Source organism: Ochotona princeps, chromosome 10 (genome assembly GCF_030435755.1).
Source record: "Ochotona princeps isolate mOchPri1 chromosome 10, mOchPri1.hap1, whole genome shotgun sequence".
Taxonomy (NCBI): domain Eukaryota; kingdom Metazoa; phylum Chordata; class Mammalia; order Lagomorpha; family Ochotonidae; genus Ochotona; species Ochotona princeps.
This window is the reverse complement of record NC_080841.1, coordinates 51,186,168-51,207,353: the sequence shown is the minus strand read 5'-3', so window position 1 is coordinate 51,207,353 and position 21,186 is coordinate 51,186,168. Positions and strand designations below refer to the sequence as shown.

General features: G+C 45.1%; 1 protein-coding gene across 2 annotated transcripts in view; it reads right to left on the bottom strand.

The window, feature by feature from the left end:
- Positions 1–21,186, bottom strand: part of EFCAB2 (EF-hand calcium binding domain 2) — a 90,476-nt gene that overhangs the window by 13,501 nt on the left and 55,789 nt on the right. For both annotated transcript variants that reach the window (XM_058669434.1, XM_058669435.1), the window contains exon 3: positions 11,113–11,185. In XM_058669434.1, the coding sequence (XP_058525417.1) occupies positions 11,113–11,185 (73 nt within the window). The remainder of the gene's footprint in view (positions 1–11,112; positions 11,186–21,186) is intronic.

Sequence of the window (21,186 nt, the reverse complement as noted above, 5' to 3'; positions counted from 1 at the left end):
GTTCCCCCTAAGAAACCTCACCAGAGGTGATCCTAGACCCGACTCCTGTGTGTACCAGCCAGTGCAGGGTCCAGTTCAGTCCGTCACCTGCATCAGCCTACACACTCACTGGTAGTTGCAGTCACCTAGTCAGTACTGTCTCCAGCCCCATCTCATATGCAAACCAATGGATGCTGTGCATCAGCCCTGCCCTGGCACCACACACTCAACCCTCACATATACCAGAGGGAATTGCAGGCTAGCTGGAGAAACTCCCAGTAACTCCCACCAGGCCTGTCTCAGCCTCAGCTCCTGTACATGCCAGCATGTGCAACAGACTGGTCCAATCTGACCCATACCCTATTCAGCTTTTGTACACATCAATGGGTGCTACAATTGGGTCCACCCCCAATCCTTGTTCTCATGTTCACCAGTGGGAGCTGTAGCCCATCAGAACCCCAGTTTTCCTACTAACCCACTCCTAGGCCTGGATCTTGCACTCCCCAGGTGATTCTGCAGTCTAGCCTGACAGGACTTGCCCTCATTCCTGGCACTTGCCAACAGATGTAGCAAAGCCTGACCAGCCTACACTTACTCTGGCTCATACATGCACCAGTGGATACAGTCACTTAGCCCAAACAGGCCTTCCCCACCCCCACCCACCTAATTCAGTTCACATGCAGGCCAAAGGCAGCCCCAGCTCTGTACTCTCCAGTGGGAGCTACGGTTTAGCAGGAACATTCCCCAGTTCTCTCCCAGCCTGCCCTCATCCCTGGATCTCCTGAACACTGATGAGTGCCATGGCCCTGTTCTGCATGGTCTGCCCTCAGTCCCAGCTTTTGCATGTGCCAGTGGATACTGCAGCCTGACTCAGCCCAGCCTCCTCCCAGGCCCAGTTCCCACCAGTGTCAAGTGAATTCCTGTCAGAAGAGATTCACGATCCAGCTTGGCTCAACCCATCACTACCCCCACCTCTTGCACAAACCAGCAGGCCTAGAGTCCTAAAGAAGCGAGCTCACAAGTCCTCTATGGAATCTGTCCTCAGATCCAATTCTCTCATGTTTCAATGGGAACTACCCACCAGACACTTCCTGGGTAGGTACTGCAGCCTAGCCTAGCCAGGCATGCCCACCAGCCCCATCTTTTGCATGTACCAGTGGGCAGCTAAGCAGTGGACTTAGTCCAGTCCAGGCCTCCCACATGGGTGGTACCTTGGCCTGACCCAGATGTGCCCTCTGGTTTTCCCCTAATCCTCCCATCCTAGCTCACTCGCTTGCCTCCGAGTGCAGTAGGCCAATCCATGGAAGCCCCCAGAGGTCATTCCTCCTCAGCTGCCACAACTCCAACATGTCCCATAACCCCCTCCCTGGGAAATCTGCAGCTCCTCTTCCCAGTGGCCAGGATGGCATGTCCCAAGCTGTTGTTCCCTGACAATGATGACAATGACAAAGAAGAAGAGAATAAAATAGGCAACTATGCCTGCACACTAGTATGGTTAACACAAATTTGGCATTAACCAGACTTACAATGCCTGTAAACTATTGACTACTTTTTTTCCGGCAGTGTAACACTTGCCTACGTACAAGGCAACCTCGGCAGTTGCCTACAGCTGGGGATATAGTACTGCGCTAAAAAAAAAAATCAGGGTCCAGCACAGTAGTCTGGTTGCCTTAAGTACTCAGCCTTGCACACACCAGGATCCCATATAAGCACAGCTCTATTTCCGGTGGCCCCGCTTCCCATCCAACTCCCTGCTTGTGGTCTGGGAAAGCAGTCAAGGACAGCCCAAAGCCTTAGGACCCTTCACCCCCGTGGGAGACCCGGAGCAGGCTCTGGGCTCCTGGCTTCGGATCGGCTCAAGTTCCGGGTGTTGCAACCACTTGGGGACTGAATCATCAGATGGAAGATCTTCCTCTCTGTCTCTCCTCCTCTCTGTATATCTGACTTTGTAATAAAAAATAAATAAATCTTAAAAAAAAAATGAGGCTACACAGGAAAGCAGAAGGGCCAAGGGCACACATGCATCTAACTTTAGTCTATCTCAAATCCCATAAAATTGCAGCAACATATTTCTTTTTTAAAACAGTAATAAATTTGTTAGAAAAGCAGAATAGGGAGGTATATAGCAGGAGTAAAAGTTTGGAAGCCTGAAAGCAGGTAAACAAGTAGCAATGACTGTGTTAACACAGAAAACTGGCCGCCAACCCAGTAGTGAGTAAGGAATCCTCAAAGTTATTGGCTACTTCTAGAACGCAAGGTGAAGCAGCATGTACTACAATGAGGAGCACTAAGATGAAATCTGTCACAAAGTAAAGCTGCCTTAAATCCCTTCCCAGTTTCCCCAGTGGGTGACTGCCTCTTGCCATCCCAGCAGGAGATTCATCCTGTGGAGAGTGTAGAACAGAAGGTATTAGAACTAGCAGCTCGTTACTGTTTCAGAAAGCTGGAAGAATCCATTCTAGCACATTAAGCCCGGAAAGAGAAAATTCTCAAACACTCTTGCCTTGATTCCTTCATCATCCAACTGTGAAATTCAAAATAGACAAGTTTAGGCGGTGGTATGGTTAAACCGTCACTTGCAACACTTATCCTGGCCACTCCACTTCTAATCTAGCTCCCTAAGGGACCTGGAAAGACAGCAGATGATGGGCCAAGCATTTGGGCCCTTCCACCATAAGGGAGACCAGGATGGAGTTCCTGGCTTCTGACTTCAACCTGGTTATTGTAATTTGGGGAGTGAACTAGTGCATAGGAAAATCTCTTGTATTCTGCATTTCAAATAATCTTTAAAAATAAAATAACAGACAAGCTCCATGCATGTGTTTGTTAGGATCCGATAGCTAAGATTAGCAGACATATGAGCAAAACAACTAAACCAAATACAAAAATAAACACACATGTCACCTTGGAAAAAACAGAGATTATGTAAAGAATGGAAAACTTTAAAGTAACGGTCACTGATCATCTTCAGGGAAACAAGGGAAAGGGGCATCCATGGGATGCCTGCATCCCCTGTCAGGTGCCTGGGCCAAGTCCCAGTTTTACTTCTATTACGGCTAACATGCACTGTGGGGAACAGCAGGAGAGGGCTCAAGCATATGGATCCCAGACATCTGTGTGGGAAACCAGGTGGCGTTCTGAGCTCCTGGCTGCCGTGGGCATTTGGGTAGTAAACCAGGAGACAAATCTCTCTCATTCTGCTTTCTCTGTGCCTCTTACCTTCATAATTAGTAAAAATGAAAAAGAAAGGAACAGGCCAGCACCATGGTGTATAGGCTACGTCTCCACCTGTGGCAACATCATCCCAGAAGGGCTTGGAATTCAGATCCCAGCTGCTTCACTCTGGTCCTGTGGACAAGCCAATGTAAGATCTGCCCCTGTCTGTAGCTCTGCCTTTTAACTAGAACAAACAGTTAAAAAACAAAACAAAAAAAAAGAGGAACATTCAAATACAAAAAACAAGCTATAAAAAATTAAAAATGCATGCAACACAAATGAAAATCTCAATAAAGAGTGGAAAAGAAAATTCAAGAAATTTATAAGAGAGCAGAACAAAAAGATAAAAATGGAAAATACAACAGTGAAAATTAATAAAATTAGTCCAGAGTCATAAAAACAAATAGTAGAAGATCCACAAGCAAGAACAACAGGAAAGCAGCAGGCAGTTAGAAATTGTCAATGAGATGACCAAAGAAAATTCCCTAAAAGCAAAGTTACCAGTTTGAAAAGAGCTACCTACTAACACATGAGGTGACAATGGATTTATATCAAGGTAAATGATTAAGAAATTTCATGTACTCAAGAAAAAAAAACTGGGATTCTAGAAAGGAGAACTGTCAAAAAATTGCACACAAAGGACTTAGAATAGACTTGAACTACTCAGTAACAGCACCAGAAGCCTTCAAACAGGAAAAATGCCTTTCAAACTCATAATAAAGATCTTAAATGTAGAACTCTATTCCCAACTGCCCAAAGACTAGCACAGGTGTTTCAAATATTCAAAGTCTCAAAAAGATTACCTTCAAAACATTTTCTTCAGAAGGTATCAAAAAATGTTCCAAAATGCTAGAGGACTTAGAAAGAGGAAAACTTGAGATACCAAAAAATCCAACCCAGAAGAGGAAAAACAATAAATACCAGAAGTATCAGTGTTGCCAGAACATTAGCTGTGCAGATGCGAATCTTTCCATAGCAAAGTTGTTTAAGAAACACACACGTGGAGGATTACCATTAGCACAATCTCCCTGCCAAGAAGGGAAGTGAGGAGTAAGAACCCACTTCTTATCTATCAACGACAGATCCTCACCATGTGCTGTGTAAAGCTTTTGCTCATTCTTCCATGCCTCATTTTTTGAACTAATGAGGACTTTTTCATTACTAAATTTTCTGTCTTGTTCTAACCCTGAAAGCACCAGGCAGCTCATAATGAGCCTAAAATAAAAACACAGACAATTTTTTTCTCCTTTCTGGGGGACATTCAACACCTGCTTTATATTTCACCTCTTTCAGATGAAGCTACTGGAGCTATGAAAACATGCCCTTAACTCTCCAACTGCAGAAAACAGCTGAACGGTGCCCCTCTGTGATGTCTGAGCCAAGGCCACATGTCCCAAGGGCTGCCGCAGGCAGTAGCCAAGCACTGCAGAACTAACAAGGAACCAGCCTGCAAAGAGAACACTGCTCTGAATCACCAAGTTTGGATTAGCCTTTTTTCTAGACCTGTTGTCAGATATCTAGGGCTCATCCTACCTGACCCTCACTCCTTCCATCTCTCCTTCTCAAGGCCCAGGCCTCCACTGCATTCTGATGTCATGCCTAGCTTCATACTACATTTCTTGAACACTCTAAGCTTCCTATTGGCTTCTTAGAGTATCCAAGCTAACCCACGTGGTGCCAGGGGTGTGCTAAGAACTCAGGCATGTCTGAGGAAACAGATACATTTACCTGGATTGAACATTACACAGTATCAAAACATCACATGGTACCCCATAAATATGTACAGTTGTTATGTATCAGTTAAAAAATTGATGTACAGGGCCCGGCATGGTAGTCTAGTTGCTAAAGTTCTTGCCTTGTACACATGGGGATCCCATATGGACCCCAGTTTATGTCCTGGAGGCCCTGCTTCCCATCCAGCTGCCTGCTTGTGGCCTGGGAAAGCAGTTAAGGATGGCCCAAAGCCTTGGGACCCTGCACCCAAGTGGGAGACCTGGAAGAGGCTCCCGGCTCTTAGCTTCGGGTTGGCTCAGCTCCAGCCACTAGAGCCACTTGGGGAGTGAATCATCTGATGGAAGATCTTCCTCTCTCTCTGTTATTTGCCTTTCCAATAAAAATAAATAAATCTTAAAAAAACCTGATGTACACACACACACGGAGGAGCAAGATGGAGCTCTGGGGAAGACACATTCATTGCTGGGTGGACAAATGGATGATGACCTCAATGCTATTTAGGACACAGTACCTATACCAATCCCCTGCAGAAGACTACCCCTGAGAAGTCCTGGGAAAATTCGAGAACTGCTGCTGTGGGTACCATGAGCCAAGCATCTGAAAGATAAAGGGCACAATGCCTACAAAGCAGCAAAGCTGGCCCTATGTATTGTTGATGCCCTTCAGGAGAATAATGAGACAGTGAAGGCCATTGTCAGACAGTTACAGACCAGATAGGAAAGCGGGAAGGCCTCTTTGGGAGCTGACAAAGAAGCCCTTATCTCCTGCAGGGAAAGAACAGACAGTTGGGCAGCTAAACCCAGGGTGGTAAACTCCTATAAAGGAGGAGATAACAAATGTTGTAGCCTTTGCAGAGCACGGGAGACCTTTGTTGCTTATCCTTCTTCATTTATTTTACCCTTTGCTCACAGGCTGCACAAAACAGGCTGTGGGGAGGATTTGGCTATTGTGAGTCATAATCTGACATGCTTGAAATTGCAAATAAGGCAGAAGACATCCAGAGATGTTTAAATTCCCTACCAAGATGGGTACGGATTTTTCCTTATTGCAAAACCTGGCACATTGAAATACAGGATGGAGAGATCAATGCAGGCCCCTGAGGGTGCCAGCTGGGTAGACCAGGACACCCTGGTATGCCCTCACATTTCCCTAGCAGGAGGGAGCCCCACTCTGTGCTGGGCCACCTCCTCTCCTAGCAGGTAGGCTGCAAGGTTGGGGATTAAGCCCCAGCACAACCTGGCTGGGAAGTGCTGGCTCTGCTATGGGAGGGAAGAGAGAACACTGAGATAGCAAAGTACACACTGGAAGGAGCTTGGGGAGCACTACTACCACTGGAAGAGTGTTTGACCAAGAACAAAAGACTGGCCAAGTAGAAATTCACTGACTTTGGGCCCTGTCTCGGGACACAGGATCTAGCATACCCTGGCAAGGACTCCAGGAGATGGGGCAAACCTCCCACACTGAGGTGACTCTTGGAGATCTGCAACAAATTATGACCAAAGGCTAAAGCAGAAAGGCTAAGCAGATGGAAGTGGGCAACTGGAATGAAGACTTTGAGACCCTCCGGAGATTACATTCGAGGGGAGGGCTCCTACCACAAACCACTCCCCATGGATACAAGAAACATGGTGGGCAGACAGGCACTAGCATCACTAAGCCCTAAGATGGCCTCCTTTGCTGGCCAGGGCTGAAAAAACACGCAACCACACACCTGGCTTGTTCATGTCTAATGGAATGACTTACCAGCCAACTGCTTCTACCCATAACAGAAGTCAGAATAAGCTGTTTAGTCGCAAAGCTAAAAGGCCTCAGATAACGACTACAGAGGGAGAAGCGGGAGCAAGGGGTAGCTGTAGAGATGGTTAATAGAATACAGTATATTTAGCAGCACAACAGGTAGCAGGCAACAAGCATACCACCCACCATCTACAGCTCAAATGGCAGCAAAGGGAAGCAGCAGGAGGCTGGGAGTGGTGACCCTCTCCCAAAGCAGAACCCTTGCTTAGTTCCTATGCCTGAGTCAATCATCTTTCCAACCTAAGCCTTATTGTTTGAGTATCTTTTAGCACTCCTTTGTAATTAGGTTCAGGTCTCCATTATTCCACATAGGTTTGGACTGCAAGGATGCAGACTGCCCAATATCCTTTCCATTTTCACTAACATGCCTTCTCTCCTAGCTCTAACAGAGTGAAGATGCAGGTGGCTGGCTAAAACTTAACATTGAAGGAGAATTTTTTGGTAACACTTCTCACAGCTGCTAGTTTTTGTGATACTGCAAACAGGCAGAAATGACTTGGAGCTAGTTACTGTCACAGAATATTAACAGGATGAGTCGGTGTTGAGTTTTTTAAAATATTCTGTTGCAAGAAAAATATATTTCAAATTCATCTTCAGAAAGCAAATGGCAGAAAGTTATGTAGATTAGAGTAAAATGCATATATCCACTAAAATTCAACTACATGTCAACTAGAGAATTATAGAAGGGTTTTAATGTTTCATAGAACAATTTTAAAGCATTCATAAAAGCCTATTTAAATGGTCTTCTCAACCAAACTTGTTACAAGGGATTAGCACTATGATAGTTAAGCCTAAATGTTTTCATTCAGTGGAGTTGTGATTTTCTAAATGTATTTGATAAATACTAATATGAATGCTTCCCCTCACTCCCCATTTACCTAGGGAAGTCACACAAGGATAGTCACACTCAGTTGCTTAAGCATACCACTAGAATTCCACTAGAATCCATTGTGTCTGTATACAATGATACAAAAGCATGCACACAGCTTAGCTCAGTAAGCCTCCCTGCTCTCTGTGTTCTAAAATCTGTCATTTGCACAGGTCGTGTCATTTTACCTAAGGACAGGACAAAGACAAAATGAAACTTTGAGACCCAGTAATCCACTCTGGCTAAGTGCCCAAACCAGTGGGGAAATTTTGGTAGGGGTACCTACAGAGCAAGCATAAACATGGACTGAGTCCCCACCAGGTAATACTGACATCTCGCAGTTACCAAGTTTAACCTTAGTGACAACACTGTGGTATTACGACATTCCTGTTGCACATAGGCAGCAGGCTGTGAAGGATGAGACAGCTCACCTAAGACCACGGAGCCCCAGATGGGAGCCATGGGCTCTGCCCAGCTCTCTGCACATGAGGTGTGAACTTCCTGCTGCGTCATCACAGAAAGCAGTGAGGATTTGGTGAATTTCTGTCAAAGGCCTGCCAATAAAGACTTTAACCTCTGTAAGCCGTACATCTTTGGCCCAGCTCCTGACCTCTGTCCTGGTGGTGAGGAAAGAGCCACAAATTATGTAAAAATATATATGACTGTGGCGGGGTTACAGTGACATTTTAGTTACAAATGCAGGGGGTAGGCCAGATCTGGCCAAAGGCCATGGTTTTCTGACCCCAAATTCAGATGAAAACAACCCACCAGGGGCCTATGCCCGAAGCTCCTTTCCTAACTCCCACAGGCCTTTCTCATGCTGCTCCACTTACTCCATTTCAGGTAACAACTGTGGTTTCCTTGGGAATCATCTTCCAATTTCTACTTCTTCCACAGTGCTAGTCTACCTCTTTCTAACACCAATTCCAGTTTTTGGATAAACATTTTAAGGTATTAATTTGATAAATACTGACTTGCTTATTTGAAAGGCAGAGTGAGAGAGAGTGTGGGTCTTCCATTTGCTGGTTCACTTCCCAGATGACTATAATGGCCATAGCTGGGCCAGGCCAAACTCAGGAGCTAGCAACTCCATCCAGGTCTCCCACATGGGTGCAGAAATCCTAAGACTTGGGCCATCTTCCACTCCTTTCCAAGGTGCATTAGCAGGATGTTGATCAGAAGTGGAGCAGCCAGGGGCCTGGCGTGACAGTGTAGCGGTTAAAGTCCTCGCCTGGAATGAGCCGGGATCCCATATGGGCGCCAGTTCTTATCCCGGCAGCCCCACTTCCCATCCAGCTCCCTCCCTGTGGCCTGGGAAAGCAGTAGAGGACAGTCCAAAGCTTTAGGACCCTGCACCCCTGTGGGAGACCTGGAGGAAGCTCCTGGCTTCTGGCTTCGGATTGGCTCAGCTCCAGCCATTGCGGCCACTGGGGAATGAACCATCGGACGGAAGATCTTCCTCTCTGTCTCTCCTGCTTTCTGTACTGTATATCTTCCTTTTTAATAAAAAAAAAAAATATTAAAAAAAAAAAAGAAGAAGAAGCGGACCAGCCAAGACTTGAACCAGCAACCACACGGGATGTAGCCATCATTGCCAGCAACGCCACAACACCTGCCATGAGCAACAATTTTAATGTGCGTACCCTCTCAAGGAAAATAAGCATTTTCTCTTATTCTTAGTAAAAACTGATGTACTGAATCCCTCATAGATAGAAAACAATACATTTTGAAAACTTAGATTTCTTTATCAAATGTTTAAATGCAATGGAAAACTGCTACTGCTTTCTAGTTATCAAAGTGCTAATGCTTGTAGCTAGGGTTATTCTCCTAACTTTACTCCTCCTGTATAATTCAAAACATGTCACAAGCCTTCTTAAACATTAGTTTACTTATCTCTGAAGCAAACTGCGACATGACTCATCCAAAGCCACATTTTCTTGTGTCTAACACTGTGCTAGGGACAAGGACTAGGAGACAAACCCTTCCTTCCTTGCCTTCCTCACTAATCCTCCTTGCTAAGCTCTGACTTCCTCCAAAAACCCCACGACTAGATAAGCAGTCTGCAGAAGGTGATTCTGCTGGTGGCCCAGGCAGCTCTTCCCAATAAGGTCACTGCTTCGTGAAGCTGAAATTGCACTTGAAATCAGCTCCAAGACCTTTCCACAAAGCCAAGCAGAGTATGAAGCTCTTGGGCCTTGGACTGCTCATACACTGTTTCCTCTCTCCAGCGAATTTACTATATTATTTTTTTTTTAAAGATTTATTTTTATTTTTATTACAAAGTCAGATATACTGAGAGGAGGAGAGATAGAGAGGAAGTGGAGCTGCCAGGATTAGAACCAGCAGCCATATGGGATCAAGGCAAGGACCTTAGCCACTAGGCCACGCTGCCGAGCCCAAATTTACTATATTATTAAAAAAAATTGCAGGAGGCTTTTGTTTTGGATTAGACTGCTGCATCAGGCCCCATCACACCAGACCTTTTAAAAATTAAGATAGATTTAGGGCCTGGCGGTGTGGACTAGTGGCTCAAGTCCTCACCTTGAACATGCCAGGATCCCATATGGACCCCGGTTCTAATCCCGGCAGCTCCACTTCCCATCCAGTTCCCTGCTTGTGGCCTGGGAAAGCAGTCGAGGACGGTCCAATGCTTTGGGATCCTGCACCTGTGTGGGAGACCTGGCGGAAGTTCCTGGCTCCTAGCTCCGGATTGGCACAACACTGGCCGTTGCGTTCACTTGGGGAGTGAATCATCGGACAGAAGATCTTCCTCTTTTTCTCTCCTCCTCTCTATATATCTGACTTTGTAATAAAAATAAATAAATCTTTAAAAAAAATCAAGATAGATTTAAAAATCACACAAAAATTTCCACACATCACCCAACTAGGTTGTTTCCTGACCTGTCCAAATAACCACCAACATCCCTCATCAGGCATGACACGGAAGTTTCCCCACTCGGTTGCTGGCTGTCTCCACCTTCAATGGAAAACAACAGTGAAACAACCAAACCGCTCTCAGGTCTTTTCTCTGCTTCCTTCAGCCCTTCTCTGTCTATAAAACCAACCTCTCCTGCTCAGCTCATGGGCTCTTTCTCCGCTCACTCCACAGAATGCAGTGCTGCCCGATTCCAGGATTGCAGAACGAAGCCAATCAACATCTCGAAGCTCTCTGTGATCCTGTTTCCTGACAACATTACTAACTGGTATTATGTATTGTTTCACTCTGCTTACCACTTGTGCTGAAACCCTTTGGCTAATCGATTTACTCTCTCCCTGTCATCTGCCAGCAGTTGTTCTGCATCAAGTCAGTCATGCTAGAAAGAGGGGATTATACCTAAAGGGGACTTCAGGAGTACTGGCTCACAGTCATTTTTTCAAGCTGGTCCTGTTTCACATCCCGCTGGCTGACTGATAGACACAGCATTTCGCATGTTTTCCATGAGCACCCTGAGTAGCCCAGGGCATTCTGAGCTGCAAAGGGTCCACTCTCACAAGCTCCCTCCACCCGCACCACTCACCTCTGCCAGCAGATCATGGAGCTCGCCTTCGCTGGGGCAGCATCCTAAGGACCTGACAATTGTGCCAATCTCCCTGAAAAAGAGTTGTCAATGGTTTCAGAAAATAAACTTCAAAATGTAAATGTTATAGAACTTACTACATTTTAAAACTTTCTAAATTATTCCAGATCACATGAAACATGGCAAACCAAATTACTGAAATAGTGCCTCATGATGATGAAAACTACTTCCTAGGGAAAAGGTACAGCAGACAAGAGAGCCAGAGGTGGATGAAAGACAAGTCCTCCTGACCACTACATGCAAGCCTTGCCTGGGCCAAAATCAGAAAGTTCCAGTCAAGGAACAGAAAGGACAGGATCAAGGGTAAGAAATGGCAGCCTCTTAGTCGCTGAAAACATTACTTAAGTCTTTTGAGCCTCAGTTTCCATATCTGTAAAACGAAGAAGCTGATATCTACCACACAGATTTGTAGTGCAGTTTGCATTGGTAACAGCAATACTCAAAAGCATGGTTTCCGGGGTGAGCATCGTGACACAGTAGATAAAGCCACTGCCTGCAATGCTGGCATCCCGTAATGGTGCCCCATTTCTGATCCAGCTCCCTGTTAATAGCCTGAGAAAAGCAGCAGAAGATGGTCCAAGTGCTTGGGCCCCTGTTGCCACATGGGACACCTGGATGAAGCTCATATGGGATGTCAGCACTGCTGGGTGGAGGATTAGCATGCTGCACCACCATGTCAGTCGGTGGATTCCTTCTAATAATAATACTGGACTCAAGGTGGCCATTTTAGATTCAGGTTAAGTACTACACCTTAATTATAACTAATTAGGGGTCTGTACAGTGGCATAGTAGCATGCTAATCCTCTGCCTGTGACACCACCATCCGGTATGTGTGCTAGTTCTAATCCTGGCTGCTCTACTTCCTGACTCAGCTCCCTGCTGATAGGGGGTGAAGGCATTTAAGGATGGTTCAAGTTCTTGGGCCCCTGCATTCGCTTTCTTCTGGTGGAAGAGCCAGAAAAAAACCCCTGGTTCCTGGCTTTTGATTGGCTCAGCTCCTGCCACTGTGGTCATTTGGAAAGTGAACCAGTGGATGAAAGATCCCTCCTTCTCTCGTTATCTCTAAGGCTAACTTTCTAAACAAACAAATCCTTATTAAAAAATATAATAACATTTACCTAATATTTGAATCAGATAGCATTCACAAATACTCATGCCATCCTTTTTTTTTTTTTTTTTAAAGGCAAAAAGGTGGTTTATTCAAACAAACCTAGGTCTCCCAGCCACCTCCCCCAGCCCAGCATGGCTGGGCGGGGCAGCTGCTGCAGGATCCCCAGGAATAGCAAACAGAGAGCATGGCTGGGCGGGGGAAGGGCAGCCGCTGCAGGATCCCCAGGAATAGCAAACAGCGAGCGCGCGAGCCAGAGAGCGAGGCCCCGAGAGCGCAAGCCCCCAGTTTTTATACAGTTCAGGCTATTAATTATACAGTCATGATCTAGGAGGCTTCTATTGGTGGGTTTGAAACTAGCAACTTTCAAAAAGTACAAATTAATGAGCTATAGGGCGGTGGATCTTATCAAACACCAGGTACCTCCTTCCTGAGGAGTGGTCTGCCTACGTGACCTGCCAGGTGTCCTGCCGGGTGTCACGTAGACTATCAGGGCTGGAGTTCACACAGCCCCCAGCCAAGCCATCAAGGCGGGATCACAAAGGGCAGAAAACTTCCAGGTTCTTCATTCCCCCCTCTTTCTAGTAACTAATCAATCTTTGATTCAATAACACACTTAGTAATACAATTAACAATGTACAAGCATCGTTGAAAATACTAACATTTAAGAATCTTTTAGTGTTAAGATGTTACATGTATACAACACAGTTCTGTCAGGAACCGGAGACCCTAACTGCCTATCATCCCTTCTGGCTCCTATATTTCCAAACAGAGGACTGGACCCGAACTGTTTAGGGAAAAGGGGCGTCACCTGATCTTCCCAGCAGCCATGTTCCAGGTACCCAGTTATTATTATTTCAATTCACAGATAAACATACTCAATCTCAAAAAGTTCAACTAACTTGCTCAGGACAACTCAGCAACCGAGTGGCAGCACTAGACATAAGATGCATTTTTGACAACTGCAGATATCATCCATTCACAGAACACGAGTGACTAGCTACTAAGTTCCACAGACAACCCTTGTTAGACACACTAGTGAGTAAGATCAAATGAGGAGGGGCGTTTTAGCTGGTGAAGGATGCTGCGGACACATAGAGAAGGGGCACTAACCTAGACTGGAATAACAGGGGCCAGGGAAAGCTTCCATCAGCAGTAACTGGTAAACTACTTAAAGCACTTAGGCAGAGAAACTCTGCTTCACCTACACAGCCTGACAGCTAACAGGCCAGAGGGTAGGAATTTTCCATCGTGGGTCCCTGGGGAGTGTCTGCCAGCCTCTCTGCTCCTCAGATAGAGCAGGAAGGAAGGAAGGAACTCAGCTGTGGGGGCCTCCATCACTCCCACCACCACTCCCTACCTCCCCAGACCCTCTACCTCCAAGCCCCGCTTTGTTCTCACATGCTAACGCCAGCATGTGTATTCCCTATTTGTACCACCACATCCCTCCACTCTTCTCCACCCTGTCCACCTTTCCCAAGGAACTTCACCCTCCACTTGCACCAGGCTCCCTGGCCTCGGGCTCTTGCAGTGCTGATGTAACACCAGGTCCAGCATCAGAGCTTTCTGCTGCAGCCTACAGTGTAAGCGTAAGCTGCCCTCAGTGTGGTGGCTAAATCATCCATGATTTGCTGCCTGTCATGATTCCCAGGTGTTGGCTTTACCTGGGCTTACTCACAGAGCTGAAAATCTGACACAAGAACACACACACAATTATTGAGCTTCATCTTCCAGACAAGAACAGCAAGTTCAGATCCTCTGACGAAGCAACTAGTCTTTTCCAGCACCAGTCATCTGCACTGGCATCTTCCCATTTCATGAGATGCCTCAGTTTCCCTCCCATGTCTGCAGCACCTATCTGTCCAGGATTGAGACCTCTGACCACCCAGTTTGCCAGCAGCGTCTCTTTTCCTTTTGGATTTGTTACCATCAGAGGCACTATCAGAGAATTTCTTTTTGTCCCATCTTTTTCTTCATCAGCTTTTTAAAATTTAAGGATTTTGATAGAGTTACAGAGAGAGGGACAGGCAGGTCTTCTATCCAGTGGTTCACTCCCCAAACAGATCCATGACCAGGGCTGGGCTAGGCTCAGGCCAGGACCCTGGAACTTCTTCTGACTCTCCCATGTAGGGGTACAGACCCCAAAACTTGTACAGTTCTCAACTGCTTTCTCGGGCACATTACCAGAGAGCTGGATCAGAACTGGTGGAAACACTGCAGCCCTCTTGGCCAGATTTTGAGAATCAACAAACGCTTCCACAGATTCTGGGCAGCCTGCGTCTTCAGCCCCAGCACCATCAGCATCTTAATGCCCCTTCCTCCCTGGGAAAAGCCCCACCTGCCCATTCAGCACACACCACAGGTTCTTCAGGTCCTGCCTCTTCACCATTGCAGCCTCCCCATTCTGTTCCCAGCGTCAGCCATGCTCCCATATTTAAGAGCATTTTTTTTTAACTGAAGACCTGAAGAACTGTGACTCTGTGACACCTCCTCCTTAGTTTCCCTGAGCTCCAGTCTTGGCTCCCAGGCCTGACACTCATCTTTCCCACCCTTGATATCTTCATCTTTGCCTTTATTAGTTGCTTCTTTTGCATTAAAATGTTCAGATACATTCTTTACCTTGTAAAAATGGAGAGACAGGCATTTCACGCATTGCTTAAGTCACCACTTCAGATGCCTACAACCTATCCTGGAGTCTGGGCTCAATTCCCAGCTTCACTTCCAATTCAGCTTCCCGCTGAGGCGCACCATGGGAGGCTGCAGACGATGGCTCAAGCCTCTTAGGTGGCACTAAGAGAACTGGAACAAGCCCACTGCCGGCATTTGAGGAGAGAACTACCAGATGCTTACTATTCCTATCTATCTCAAATAGATACATTTCAAAACAAAAAGATATGTGTATGTGCATGCAGAATGAGAGCACAACAAAGCAAGTGTGACAAATCATTCACTGGTGAGTGCGGCTGGAAGCATACTAAAGTTCAATGCATCATCCTTTTGGTTTATGACTGAAATATTTTTAAAAAGTATTTATTACAGGACACAATGCGACAGCATAGTGACTAAATCCTCGCCTTGCATGTGACGAGACCCCATATGGGTGCCATTTCCTGTCTCAGCTGCTTCACTTCCCTGCTTGTGGCCCGGGAAAGCAGGAGAGGACGGCCCAAAGCCTGGGACCCTGCATCTGCATAGGAGACCTGGAAGAAGTTCCAGGCTCCAGGTTTCTGACTTTGGATCTCAGCTCCAACCATTGCGACCATTTGAGGAATTGAACTAATGTTTGGAAGATCTTTCCTGTCTCTCCTTCTTTCTGTAAATCTGACTTTCCAATTTAAAACAATAATAAATCTTTTTTTAAAAAAATATATTACAACACAATAAGTATACCTCATTCTCATTAATCAAAATGAAATTAATAACAATGCTAACAGAAATCCTGTCTGATATAAGCAAACTGTCTATATAAAACAGTCTGTGGGGCCGGCACAGTGGTGTAGCCAGCTAAGTCTCCACTTGCCATGCCGTGGGCATCAGTTCAAGTCCTGGCAGCTACTAGTTGGCTGTGATACCTAGCAAAGGTACATGGAAGGAGGGGGTAACTAAGAAGCTAACAGGAAGGTCAAAGAGTTAGGGGATGGGAGAAGATATTTAAATCCTAAAAGTGTTTCTTGCCTTTTCAGAGGTTTCTTTAGGGGTACAATGGCTGAACCGGTTAATACTCTGTCTGCAAGCACCAGCATCCCATATAAGCACCAATTTGTACCCCAGCTATCCCACTTCCCATCCAGCTCCCTTGCTTGTGGCCTGGGAAAGCAGTCAAGAATGGCTCAAAACCTTGGGACCCTGCATCTACATAGGAGATACAGAAGAATCTTCTAGTTTCAAGTAAACTCAGCTCCAGCTCTTGTGGCCACTTGGGGAGTGAACCAATGGAGGGAAGATCTTTCTCTCCCTATTTCTCTGCAAATCTGCCTTTCCAATACAAATAAATAAATCTTTAAGTTAATAAAAAAAGAATAAAGGGTTTTTTTCGTCATGTGATAATGGGATGAAATGAACTAATTTTATTCAAGACATTTCACCCATATCACTACCCACCAAGTTTCTAGAACCTTTGAGCAATGAGAGTAAAGGGAATTATAGCAGGAAAAAGAATGAGTCATGGGTCCGGCGTGGTAGCCTAGTGGCTAAGTCCTCGCCTTGAATGTGCCGGGATCCCATATGGACATTGGTTCTAATCCCAGAGGCCCTGCTTCCCATCTAGTCTCCTGCTTGTGGCCTAGCAAGGCAGTTGAGGATGGCCCAAAGCCTTAGGACCCTGCACCTGCATCGGAGACCCAGAAGAGGCTCCTGGCTCCTGGCTTTGGATTGGTCCAGCTCCGGCCACTGCAGCCACTTGGGGAGTGAACCATTGAAGGAAGATCTTCCTCTCTGTGTCTACTCCTCTCTGTATATCTGACTTTCAAAAAAAAAAAAGTGTCAGAGCTCTGTCCTAAAATACAGAGTAGGAACACAATAAACCATATGATTCTAGGAGCTGCTCCCACATCAAAGTGCCAGTGCCAAGGACTCAGACGCAGGCGACAGGCCTAGGTGCCCTTGACGAGCCACCTGGCACCCGGCTGGAGCAGGAACTGTTCACCATTGTGAAGCAAGCACATCATTAACAGTCTAATCGCAGGAGAGGTGGGCTAAAGTAGCAAAACACATAGAAAAGTTTTAAAGTAATGTTTAAAAAGAACATTGAGAAAGGAAAGCTAGCACAGTAAAAGTTTTGAAGAAGTCCATAACTCTTTGTTTTTGCCAGGTGTTTAGAATGGAGCAGAGGAAAGACATGCAGTTGTCAACAGGCTGGTCAAGGGGGAAGGAAGAACCAACCTGCAGCAGTGACTGACTTTCACCTTGTCAACACACCCCCCATGGTCAAGGCCACACTACCACTGCTAAGGGAAAGGCACTCACAGTGGATCCCAGAAGGGAGGCCGGCTTGTCACCTGCCATCTCCACCTTCCACCCACAGTGGGCACCATCGGCCTCAAGAACGTAGAACAGTCTCTGAACATGCATTCCCTCCAGGGTTCTTAGATTTATTTTGAACGTTACACCAAACCACCTGAAACATGCGGAATGTGGTGTGCTTCCCACGCCAGTGCCGTCTGGTGCGGGGGCCTTGCTAACCTCTACGCTGCTCCCATTCCGTGAAGTGCTGAGGCCGGCAGCCCTGCCTCAACCACCATTCAATTGAAATGATATTATTTTGTTAAATATAAAATGGTTTTTAAACAATGACTTGCAGAATTCCTGAAAATGTCACACTCAGCTCTTGGGAGTCAGTACAAGTCAGCAGGTTCTGGCTCCCACACAGAACCAACCCAGTGGTCACCACAGCATTTAGGGAAAGCTGCACCCTTCTCCCCCTCCAGCCATCTCCATAAAGGAGAATTTCCTTGGTATGCTCCCACATACTTGAAACAGATTCAACTCTTGTAAAAGAGTCATTTTGCCTTGAGCATTTCTGTCATTCATTTTAAATTGATTTACTGAGATTTAAAAAAATGCCAAAAGCTTGATGTTGTCACTGTTTCACAGAGAGTCGTTAAACCATGCAAACATTTTATTTCCTTTGTCAAATTACTCAGGTACCTTATATGGATAGAAATGAACTACCAAAGTAGTAGACATGGGAGCAGCATGATTTCAGAACAAATGAGTCACAACAAGGTGGCCCAAAAACAGCATCATATTTATTTTTAGCTTTTGGACAATGGAAAAAGTTTGGGTGAACTCGGGTTTCCAGCAGGCATGCATTTGGCCGGTGTTATGTCATGTTCTTGACACAAGGTGGAGCTAGTGTATTGAACTAGGCTGAGTCTTCAGTTTAAGGGCAGTCTAAGGTCAAAAACATTCCAGAGGGAAGACCCGAGATTCAGAACTCCAGATGCCTTTCTTAAAGGATAAAACAACAGACAAAACATGTTACCTCCTCTATGAAAAAACTATGTGGTAAGTGTGAGATGATGTTAAAAGCAATTTAAAAATTCTAGGAATGAAGCAGGATTTAAAAATAATTGTCATTCATTTAACAAATGCTTTGCACTACAGTGTATCAAGTATCAGTTGAAGTATAGCAGAGAACAAAACAAAGACCTTGACTTTCCTTTTCACAGTTTAACCTTATTTTGAAGCTAAAGAATGAAAGAAGCTAAAACTGTAGCAGCAGCTCTATCAGCACAGCTACTCTGTTCAGAACAGGCCTCTTTTCCCAAGGCTTTACCACCAAGCAAAGATCATTTCCCACTGATAAACACACTTCCTGAAAATATTGTGGTTTTAACTGCTGATAATCATTTTTTATATAGTCTCGTGTGCCAGAACTTATAGCCCCCAAATTTTGAATCCAGGATCTCTTGCAACACGTAACTTCACTCAGAACAATCTAACATAGTTTAACCAGTTCCTTTTGTGTGCCCTGTGTCCTACGTACTGCAACTACTGTGCTCAACTGGACGGACAAGGAAATCACAAGACTCACAGCCAGATGGGAGAAAGCAAAAACACAAAGATCAGCAAGAGGCGGTGTAAACACTGAAGACGTTCCCAGGATCATCATCTTCGTAACCACACATTCTATGAACAGTGGGGCGACAATGGGATCAGCTTACTTCAGTGCAAAAATCTTTAGATCTTTGTAGGAGAGATTTTCAAAAATTTCATGGAAAATGTGCATCATTGAAAAAAATAACTGTATCTTTCAAATTGCTTTACATCAAAATAAACACCTTTAATTTCATTTTTGCTGAGTTTTTCAAAGTTCCCTTGTATTTACTCTTCCTCATCTGCTCATGTGGCTGGCTCCTTCTACTCCTAAAGAGAAAATCTACAAAATAACTGAGCAGGATTTCTCAAACGTGTCAAGGTCATGAAAGAAAATGACCGAGGGGCTGCCACAAACGGGATGACGAAAGACACAGGGGTAATTAAATGCAACTGGCATTCTGCTCTGCTTTTTCCTGGGAGAGAGAATGGAGCTAGTCCAAAAGCTGGCGAAAATCCAAAAGATCTGCAGTTAGTGCATGGTGATAAACCAGCGTTCACTTCTTGGTTCTGATCATTGTACTGTCATTACGCAAGATGTGGACATTAGAAAAAGCAGAGGGAAGGACAGCCAAGGACTCTCCGAACTATTTTTAGCACTTCTGGAGCTTTTAAAAACATCTCAAAACAAGATGTTTTTAAAAACACAAAAAAAGCCTACATTTTTAAACAAAAAAAATTTTTTTAGTAATTACATTGCATTATGTGACACAGTTTTATAGGTACTGGGATTCCTCCACCTTGCTGCATTGCCACAGTTCAAGCTCAGTTGATATTCTTTCATTGCAAGCATCTACCAAGCATAGCGTCCAGTATCTTATCGCCCAGATAAGTTCAACGACTTCTTGGGGAGACCATCTCAGGTCTAAAGGTAGAGCCGGCAGAGTATCATCCCGATCAATTAAAAGCCCCAACATAACATCAGCCACAATTTATAACGTTATGGAATTAGTGGACATAGCATTGAGTAACCAATATGTTTTAAAAAAGAAAAATGCAAGTTCTTAACCACATCCTGTGACTTCTTCATTGACATTTCAATTTTAATTTATATACAACCGGGTTCTATACACCTTAAAATGGCTATAGATTACTATTCAGCTGTCTCGTGTCTATTTTCATTGTAGTATTTAGCTTTTTATAGCGTTGAAGCATAATTTTGCTGAACCTGGCTTTTTTTTTTTCGGGAAGTCTAGACTGGCTTATAACTCTAACAAGACATATGTCAGCAGTTTGGGTGCAGAACAGTTTTAGGAGGGGTGTGCAGAGAAATCTTCAATGCCCTAGTGAGGAGTAACTGATCTTTGTGTCCCACCTAGTAAGATATAAGTGAGTCCACGCTGACCACTTCCTGTCTGATTCTAAGCTTTCCTTGTTGTTCTCTATCTATCTATTCTACATTTTTGTTTGTTTGTTTGCTTGTTTGTTTGTTTGTTTTGACGGGTTTGCGGAGCGATCCTGATGGTCATTGCCAGAGAGGGTGTGGACCCAAAGTTGGAACCAAGCGAGGACCAGAGAAAGCTCCCCTCCCTAGTCCCGAAGGAAGTTTACTGTTCTGTTTCTGCAGACTGCTCAGGGCTCTTGGCTGTCATTCCGATGACCTCGGATCCTGCAAGGCAGGATTTGGGCTTCTTCCATCCCATGTGGTAGATCCAAGCGGGAGTGGATGACCTCAGAGTTCTTGGCCTCTAAGGGCACTCCAATTCCCCATGGTCTCCTTGGTAGTTGGGATGTAGTCCTTGGTGCTTGTACTGATAGTCCTTGGTGAGAATCCAGGAGGCTTCAGGGTTGGGATATCTCCTCCTGTCCCCCTGCTCTGCTCTGGGGTCCCCCCCCATTCTTCGCATATGGCCTCCTGTTAAGAGGTTAAACAAAACTTTTTAACAAATAGTTTCAAATTTACAAAAATTGTGTGGTTGAGTTCCTGTATACCCCACAGCTAATTATTAACATGTTTATACACTTGTCACAATCAGTAGACTAAACCTAGCTTCCCCATTATTAACATCTCACATTAGTATGATACGCTTGTCACAATTAGTGAACCCAGCTTCCTCTGCTCCTTTTCTTAAATTCAAATTCCCTCTTTCCCTCTAACCATTCCCAACCTGTGGTAACCACCACTCTGTTGTTTTTCTGTGTCAGGCTTATTTCACTCAACACAAAGTTCTTCAGTTCCACCCATTTTGCTGCAAAAATAAATCACCCTTCATGACTGAATACTACTCCACTGTGTTTCTACCACATTTTCTTGATCCAGTTACCTGGTGATGGACAAATTGTGAACAGTGTTCCGTTATTATGGAGGA